Source organism: Xyrauchen texanus, chromosome 32 (genome assembly GCF_025860055.1).
Source record: "Xyrauchen texanus isolate HMW12.3.18 chromosome 32, RBS_HiC_50CHRs, whole genome shotgun sequence".
Taxonomy (NCBI): domain Eukaryota; kingdom Metazoa; phylum Chordata; class Actinopteri; order Cypriniformes; family Catostomidae; genus Xyrauchen; species Xyrauchen texanus.
Genome location: NC_068307.1, coordinates 2667501 through 2677500, shown reverse-complemented (window position 1 = coordinate 2677500; position 10000 = coordinate 2667501). Strand labels below are relative to the sequence as shown.

General features: G+C 38.9%; 1 protein-coding gene across 3 annotated transcripts in view; it reads left to right on the top strand.

The window, feature by feature from the left end:
- sipa1l2 (signal-induced proliferation-associated 1 like 2) overlaps window positions 1-10000 on the top strand; it is a 125352-nt gene that overhangs the window by 88316 nt on the left and 27036 nt on the right. Inside the window, exons 10-13 of one of the 3 annotated variants that reach the window (XM_052101157.1) lie at window positions 334-558; window positions 4397-4534; window positions 6911-7005; window positions 7272-7360. In XM_052101157.1, the coding sequence (XP_051957117.1) occupies window positions 334-558; window positions 4397-4534; window positions 6911-7005; window positions 7272-7360 (547 nt within the window). Of the gene's footprint in view, window positions 1-333; window positions 559-4396; window positions 4535-6910; window positions 7006-7253; window positions 7361-10000 lie in introns of all 3 variants that reach the window. The other 2 variants (XM_052101156.1, XM_052101158.1) reach the window with 2 other exon arrangements.

Here is a 10000-nt window from a genome sequence, read left to right as displayed (position 1 = left end):
TATATATATATATGTGTGTGTGTGTGTGTGCATGTGTATGTGTGTGCGTGTGTATATGTGTGTGTGTGTGCGTGTGTATATGTGTGTGTGTGTGTGTGTGTGTGTGTGTGTGTATATGTGTGTGTGTGTGTATGTATATATATATGTGTGTGTGTGTGTGTGTGTGTGTGTGTGTGTGTATATAATAAAATATTATGTTGTTCTATTAATGCCAACAGTTACACTTAGACATTTTTTTATCTTAAGTCCCAGAAAAATATGCCAAAATAACAGAGCATGTTTGTCATAGTAGATGTGACTAATTGTTTGTTTATTGTCCTCTCTGTCCTATAGAGGTGCCTCAGAGCTGCACCGTGTCCCCATCATGGAGTACAAGACGCTTGGTACTGGGCCTGGTTGGCATCGGATGACTCATGTTCCCCAGGCTCTGCCGCTCTCTCGTGTTTCACCCACTCAGGCTCCAGATCGACCCTCTCCAGGCCAACAGATATTTCCATACGCACAGGCTGCCATCTCGCGCAGCACCTCTTTCGATAAGAAGTACCAGGATGGCTCGAGGTAAGAGAAACCTGGTTGAGACCAGCATGACTTCTGATGCTAGACCAGACTGGTTTATGCACATTTGGTTTTGGTCTACTAGCATATGACCACTTTATGAGTCATTGTATATCTCGGGCCAGGTCTATTTCACAATATAGTAATTGATGCTGGAAATTCAACCCAAAAATAGTTTAAATATAACATAACCATGTAGTAATGCTTATTTTTGTATAGACCAGTGAATGAAATACTTAACAGCTGAAAAATGTTTGGAATTTGATGGACACAACCCAAAAGATCAGATCATTCATAACAAATTAATGTTAAATCAGGCGTCGGTGCACAAACAGCTGCTTTATGTTACGTAACACTTATAATAATTGGATGAGCCATGTTGAAAGCTGTGAAATCTCTTTTGTATAAGATTCATAACAAATGTAATTAAGCTGCCGCACCTTGTACAACAATGACTGCATGAACAACATGCGAATCCATTGTAAAATAGCCAGTGAACGCCCTCCTGTGACCTTTGACACATATCTACCATCTACTGTTTTAAACAGTATTTTTATAATTATTTTATAATTAATTTGCATGCAGCAAATGACCACATTGATATGAACAAACAGGGCCCAAAGGACTCTAAGGTCCTTTGACTCTATGGTGTGCCCATTGAGCCATCTTGGCTGGACGGCCACTTCTAGGGAGAGCACCTACAGTATTAAAGCAGATGCTTCTCGTGAAAAGCAAACTCCACCAAAATGTTTGAGTGCTTTTTATAAGTCAAAGTAGCTCTAACCCACACCTCCAAACTCATGTCATTCATTGGATGCCAGGTTTGCCAACTCCTGACTCTAGTTAGCTTTTGTTGACCTCTTTAGCCTGGTGGTTCACTTACTTTTTCCACAGCACTGTGAATATTTAATGGGATGTGTTGTTAGCATAAGCACATTGTGTTTTGTCTATACTTGTGACTTTGACGAAGATCACATTTTATGACCAATAAATGCAGAAAATCTCATTCCAAAGGGTTCACATACATTTTCTTGCCACTGTACATAATGCAGAAATGGTAATCGTAGTATGTAATAGTAAGTAAAGTATTTTATTCCAAATGTAGCCAAGCACTGCATGTGGTCTTCCACACTCCTAAATTAAATGAAACTTCTTGAATTGAAACTGAATTCACTCTCTCATATGAAAGAGAAATACGTAAACAGACGTGAGGAGAGTCTGGTGTTTTCTGAGAGGTGTAAAGTGGATTAGTTTGGCATCTTATTACTGTTTGATCATCATCTCTTCATGTGTGTGCTTTTGTGTGTATGTGTGTGTGTGTGTGCGTGCACGTGTGTGCGTGCGCGTGTGTGTGTGTTTGTGTGTGTGTGCTTGTGTGTGTGTGCGTCTGTGTGTGTGTGTGTGTGTGTGTATGTGTGTGTGTGTGTGTGTGTGTATGTGTGTGTGTGTGTTCCTGTGTGTGTGTGTATATGTGTGTGTGTGTGTGTGTGTGTGTGTGTGTATATATGTGTGTGTGTGTGTGTGTGTATATATGTGTGTGTTCCTGTGTGTGTGTGTATATATATATATGTGTGTGTGTTTTCCTGATGTGTGTGTGTGTGTGTGTGTGTGTGTGTGTGTGTATGTGTGTATATATATGTGTGTGTGTTCCTTTGTGTGTGTGCGTGTGTATATATGTGTGCGTGTGTTCCTTTGTGTGTGTGTGCGTGTGCTTCTGTGTGTGTGCGTGTGCTTTTGTGTGTGTGTGTGTGTGTCGGTGTGTATATGTGTGTGTGTGTGTGTTTGTGTGTGCGTGTTTTTGTGATTTACGAGGACAATTTTGTAAGTTACAAATTAGTAATTTCAAGGGTATTATGCTATAAATGTGATTTATGAGGACATTTCTAGTGTCCCCATAATTAAAATCACTTATAAATCATACTAAACAATGTTTTATTGAAAATGTAAAAATGCAGAAGGTTTTCTGTGAGGGTTAGGTTTAGGGGTTGTGTTAGGTTTAGGGGTAGGGTTAGGTTTAGAGGATAGAATCTATAGTTTATACAGTATAAAAGTCATTATGTCTATGGAAAGTCCTCATAATGATAGGTAGACCAACGTGTGTGTGTGTGTGTGTGTGTGTGTGTGTGTGTGTGTGTGTGTGTGTGTGTGTGTGTGCGTGTGTGTGTATATATGTGTGTGTGCTTGTGTGTGTGTGTGTGTGTGTGTGTGTGTTCCTGTGCGCGTGTGTGTGTGTGTGTGTGTGTGTGTGTGTGTGTGTGTATATATGTGTGTGCTTGTGTGTGTGTGTGTGTGTGTGTGTGTTCCTGTGCGCGTGTGTGTGTGTGTGTGTGTGTGTGTGTGTGTGTGTGTGCTTGTGTGTGTGCGTGTGTGTATATATGTGTGTGCTTGTGTGTGTGTGTGTGTGTGTGTGTTCCTGTGCGCGTGTGTGTGTGTGTATATATGTGTGTGTGTTCCTTTGTGTGTGTGTGTGTGTGTGTGTGTGTGTGTGTGTGTGTGTGTGTGTGTGTGTGTGTGTGTGTGTGTGTGTGTGTGTGCAGGTGCTTTCCTATGCAATGATATCTTCAAAGATGTCAATATAATTTTGTCCTCTCGTGGTTTATATTCAGCTGAAACGCGATTGCCCATCGATCAGCTTTTATATAATACCGATCGATCTGAAAATCTCTTTTGTGTGGACAGTGAAAGTAAACACATGCCTGGAGTCTGTTTTATTGTCTTTGATAGGACAAGAGGCTTGGGAATTGTTTTGTGTTTCAAATCAACTTACCTTATATATTATATCATGCTGGATGTATGTTATCATATCTCACGCACAGATGTCATATTTCACCTCTAAAACAAAAGAAAAATATCTGAATTGACAGCGTTTGTGCCATGATGATTACCACAGAAAATATATTTGGACTCATGATCAATTATAAAAAAATATTTGAAAAAAGAAACCAAAAGTCACAGTTACAGTGAGGCATTTACAGCACGGCCCCGCCCTCCTCCGCTCTAAATACTTAGCCCAGATGTTACGTGGTTCACTCCCACTGATTTGATTACACTGTGTTTGGTCGCCACTTTGAATGTGTTTGGACAGGTAACAAAAAGCAACACCTGGTTTCCTCTGGTCATATGTTGATGAACATCTCAGCAGCACTGTAAGGAATACTGATTCATAACGGTGATGCTTGATTTCCCTGGCTCGTCCCAGCTGACATATCCACTTGATTTGTCTTTGGAAAGTGGCAGGGGAAACCCAAAAGACAGCACATAGAGGCTATTAAAGATGACACATCCCATCCTATGGATTAGACACATAGAAAAAAAAACTCTGGAATATTTATGTCCGAGTCTAGACTCGCTTTCATATGCCTCAGAGTCTCAAGAGACGCCTTTCAGGGTGAGCTAATTGTGAACTAGATTTTCTGGTGTTGTGGAGTTGAGCGCCCTTCATGATTGTGCGTTTGAGTGAGGGTGTGTTGCATACGTGTCTTCGCCTTGTCTGAACTACACACGCATTCATGGCCTCTTCACCCCGGCTGTCGTCTGGTTCTCGGCTCTGCTGGGATCCGTGTTGCACATGTTGCACATGGCCTGTCATTGCTTCCTCTAGTATGTTTCTCTTATATTCCCCCCTGGAATGCACAGACGCTCAGCCCTGGAGACAAGCGCCCTGCTATGAATAGAATCTGCTCCACCGCTTTTTTTTTCCCCTTTTTTTAACAGTATTTCCTCCCTCCGGTCGGGAATATGAATGAGTCTTGTTCTATTACTCTCATTGCGTTTGCCACCAGAGCTTTGGCCGGAGCCTGTCGTGATTAATGAGCTTCTACGCTGTGTTTGCTCATTGCAGGGTCTTGCAGGATTTTGAGATGGTTCAAAGTCCACCTGGAAATCCCGGCCAGCACTACTGCAGCTCTCCTAGTAACCAATCGACCTCCAGTGACCCGGGTCCTTCCGGCACATGGGCCCAGAAAGCCAGTTATGACGGGTAATGAGATGCATTCACAGCAACCATGGAACTCCGAAACCAAAGAGCCCAGCAGGTTTAGAGGATATCGCAAGAGTGCAATCATACGAGATTTGCTGCAAACCTTTGGTGCCAACAGAATTAAGCACAATAGATGAGAAGTAAAGTCAAGTGGTGTTGCAGTGTCGTCACCTGTTTTCCGTCACGTCTAGCATGGGCTAATGTTACATGACCAACCTTGTGAGCGTCAGCTGTTCATTCACAGACAGACACGAAACACTGGAGAGATTACTGCCAGGATCAGTTATCACTGTCCCATGCACACTCAATTAGAGGTCAACCGATATATCGGTGCCGATAATCGCTTTTAGAAATGGTTATCGACCAAAATTGACACCCATAATTGTCGATAGCTTTTTTTTATCTATCATAGTAATGAGAGACTAAGACATTTATTTAACATTCTTTAAATCAATCTTAAAAACTATTTGCCAATTAATCTGTTATTTTAATTAACATTTTAGTTATCGGTATCTGCAAAATACCGATTTTCGCTCAACCTCTACACATAATATGAACATTTCTAATTTTGTTTTAACTTTTAAATGTACATTTTACATTTTAGTTTTGTCCTTTAGATCCGTTTATAAAGTTGCTCCATAAGTTTGATCATTATTTCGTTTTTAACGGTCATTTTTCAGCCTGCTTAGGTCATGTCGACACTTATACGTTTTTGTTTTGAAAATTCGCTACATTTACGCCTCATCCGCACAAAAACAGCGTTTTCCTCCAATGAAAATGGAGCGTTTTGAAAATGTATTTTATGGCTTTCGATTTAACGCATTATATATTTAAATATTTATATTTATAATTCAAATTAAATGATTTGCTATTTATGATTATTTCATCATTATATATTGAATTATTGTTATTTGAAGGGCTTTCTCAGAAAATGTTTATATGTGCGATTAATTGCCATTAATTTGATTAATTAATCGGCACACCATATTTTAATCAATCGACAGTCCTAATTCATTTTTTTATTCCTCCATGTTCCTCTGTGGCCAAAACCCTTAATCTGGTGAATATATAGGCTATAAAAAGCTTAACTTGGTAAATATTAACATACAGAGCATTATAACGCCGCCAAAGCTCTGTTACCATTATTGGACTAATTCAAGATCATTAATGCAAAATGTCAAAAAAGAAAAGAAAAACACGTTACAATTGACCAGATGTTCATTCATATACAGACACGAAACACTGGAGAGATTAATGCCAGGATCAGTTATCACTGTCCCATGCACACTCAATTAGAGGTCAACCGATATATCGGTTATTCAGATATATCAGTGCCGATAGTCGCTTTTTAAAAATCGGTTATCGGCCAAAATTGACACCCATAATTATCAGTAGCTTTTTTTTTATTATCATTCCTTATCATAGTAATGAGAGACTAATACATTTATTTAACGTTCTATAAATCAATTTGCGAATGAATCTGTTATTTTAATTAACATTTTAGTTATCGGTATCTGCAAAATACCGATTTTCGCTCAACCTCTACACATAATATGAACATTTATGATTTGGTTTTAACTTTTAAATGTACATTTTACATTTAGTTTTGTCCTTTAGATCCACTTATAAAGTCGCTCCATAAGTTTGATCATTATTTCGTTTTTAACGGTCATTTTTCAGCCTCCTTAGGTCATGTCGACACTTATACGTTTTGAAAACGCTCTCCATTACCGCATACTTTGGGGAATGATGATGTTGGGACAGTATTAAACTTTATTAAACGGATTTGTGTGGACATGGCTGTTTTTTTCTGCTCTGCCTGTAAGATTTCGATGTAAAAACGCTCTTGTAAAATAAAATGATAAATAAAATAAAATAATCGAGACAACTGTTTACAATTGAAAAAATTTCGTCATAATCGTGCAGACTTGGTTACAAAACTTACTCACTGGTTGTAGGTATTTTGTTGATTTTAATATTTACGTTTGTGCTGCACAATCCTTCAATAACAGCCTCATTATTACTTCATTGTGAATTGAGACAATTTGCCATACACCGAATAGCAGTTTTAAGATATGTAAATGTAGGCGGTCATGTGTTGGTGTATTTGACACAATGATGTCACAAATGCACACCAGTTCGGAACGAGACATTGTTGCAGTTTAGTTTAGTCAAAACGCCCTGTTTTGAGTTTTGAAAGTCATTGTATGCTTTCATCTTACAATGATCTCTTTTATATTAAAATATCAAGGAAAATTAGATTTGTATGATATATAACCGCTTTAAGAAATTGAGTACACCAGTGAACCTCTACACAGCTCAGTGAGTGATATAACAGTGTCTTTTTGTGAACATCCCTTGTGTTCCGTTACATAGATCCCAGTCACCTGCCCTTCACGACCAGCCAGAGGAAGAGGAGGTGGATGTGCACAGAGACCGAGAGCACAAGCTGGAGAGAACACGGTCTGCTGGTATGTAAAGTGCCACTACGCTTTAAACCACATTAGCTGCATTCGCTCAAATGGCCTATAGAAACTAATGATTCACCCACTTTAATTGACTGATTTATTTCTATAGCCTTGAGTGTCTTGCTCTATGAATTTAACAAGCTGACATTTATTTTCCATAAACCCTTTGAGTGAGCACAGTTGATAATTTAATAATGCATAGCAACATCATTCCAATCATCATCATGTAACATCATGACAATGACTTCCAGGGTCGCCTTGTGTTCCAGAGGCCAAATGGCACATACCGTCCACCAAGATCCTGACCAGAGGCTTACAGAGACAGGGGGCAAAAGACTCGCCTGGTAAATTCCCCCGAGTAAGTATTTTACAGATATTAGCAACATGCCAGAAATGCCTAGATACATGCTAGAAACACCTAGCTTCATCATAGCAATATGCCATAAACACCTAGCTACATGCTAGCAACATACTAGAAATGCCTAGCTAAATGTTAAATCATGCTAAAAACATGCTTGCCAAACCTAGCTACTTGTTAAAACATGCTAACAATGCCTAGCTATATGTTAAAATGTGTTAGCAACATGTTAGCAATGCCTAGCTATATGTTAAAATTTGTTAACAACATGCTAGCAATGCCTAACTATATGTTACAATGTGTTAGTGAAATGCAAGCAGTGCCTATCTATATGTTAAGACATGTTAGCAACATGCTATCAATGCCTAGCTATATGTTAAAATGTGTTTGCATCATGTTAGCAATGCCTAGCTATATGTTACAACATGTTAGCAACATGCTAACAATGCCTAGCTATATGTTAAAATGTGTTAGCGACGTGCAAGCAATGCCTAGCTATATGTGAAAGCATGTTCGCAACATGCTAACAATGCTTAGCTCAATGTTAAAACGTGTTAGCCACATGCTAGCAATGCCTAGCTATATGTTAAAATGTGTTAGCATCATGGTATCAATGCATAGCTATATGTTACAACGTGTTAACGACATGCAAGCAATGCCTAGCTATATGTGAAAACATGTTAGCAACATGCTAACAATGCCTGGCTATATGTTAAAATGTGTTAGCGACATGCAAGCAATGCCTAGCTATATGTGAAAACATGTTAACAACATAATAACAATGCCTAGCTATATATTAAAACGTGTTAGCCACATGCTAGCAATGCCTAGCTATAGGTTAAAATGTGTTAACATGCTAACAATGTCTAGCTATATGTTACAACGTGTTAGCGACATGCTAGCAATGCCTAGCTATATGTTAAAACATGTTAGCAACATGCTAACAATGCCTAGCTATATGTTAAAACATGTTAGCGACATGCTAACAATGCCTAGCTATATGTTAAAATACAACATTAGAAAACCAAAAACAAGGTTTCCAACTTAGACAGGTTAATGTGGATGTTGCAAAAGTGTCACTTTTTAATCAATTAGATGCTCACAGACTTTAAGGGCGAACAAATATCTTGCGTTTTTATTGATTGTTACTTTTTTACCGATGCTCATGGAGCACAGCCGTGCAACTAGCACGCAGGATAGAAGGACCACGACCCAGATAACGTGTCCAAGACAACTCGCTGAAGTTCAAACCCACGAAATTTGGCAATGGCAAAGGAGACATCATAGTCATTGTCCATGTTTTTTGTTACATGCTGAAATTATCTTATTGCAGACGTGCGAATGCATTAAAATTTGTCTTCCTATATTTTCATTTTTAATTGCAAATGCAAGTCAAACAGTTGCTCTGTACAGCTCAGTTTAGAATATATAATTATCTATCAGGTACCCAATCAAAGGGCCGTGTGTTCTTTGATACAGTCTGCACAATTTTTTTAAAGTATCTGTGTATTTAGATTATGTTATTTTAAGTTAAAAATAGTTTGCATCTTGAGACCCCTCCATTCTGTTCATTTCCTGCGCTCAGTCCAGCTGTTTTTGAAAGCAAGAACCTCATTCCGACAACTAACAGATTATAAAAAAAGATGAACTTTTACATGTCCCTACTCTCCATATTGTGCTTGCAATGATCTTTGAAGACCAGATGCTGTTGATCCCTGCTTCATCTGTAAAGCCATGATATTTCTTAAGATTGTAGTTGTGGAATAAATTGCCCTCAGTTCTTTTCAGTGTTTTCCTCATTTACATATTAACTTTGAGAAAGTCTGGTTATTGGAGCATAAATGTCCTGGAGCTAAAGTTAATGCCTTGTATTTTACATGAACAGGAACATATGTCATGTGCATGCATATGTGTCTGTGCAACTGTTTGTATGTTTGTTAGTAGCTGATGAGTGCAGTGACCTTATTAGTCAGGAACGTGTAGTTGGCAGCATTGCGAACGCACCACATTTTTTTAGTGTAGGTCATGGTTTGGTGGAAAGGAGCTTTGACATCTGTGGCAGATGGCTCCTAGTGTCACATCTAGCCATGTGATCCCTGTGGGAATTGACGGAAGAAACCAGATGACAGCTCAGTAACGGGATGGGCACACGTTTTGACCTCTCTCGTGCGCCATGCCCCGGGTTTCATTCACAATCCATGCATTTTCATACACTTGAACCACCCTAAAAAGTCCCATTGGTCTTAAAAACTTGCTTTTAACATAAATGATTACACAAAATTCAAATCGAATTGATCTATACGATTCATGACCGTTTCTGCACACATAAGTGCGCAACTTGTATGCAATTATTGGTCATTGAGATCCAGCGCGAGTGCGCTCCAAGATCAGGAGTCTGAACATCTGGTCAAGTTCAAATTCACCACATTTAACAAGCACGAAAAGGTCACCCTAGCCTTGCAGTCTGCATCCGATGTTGAGGCTAATGGCCAGATGTGACATAATGGCTCATGTTTATCTCATATTTGTAACTTCTGTGAACTATATTCTCCTTTATTTTACTCAAAACTGGCTGCTTTTTGCAGTAGTTTATTGACCAGATTGGCTTTAGCCAAAAGGGGCATTTCGATTTTCATCCAA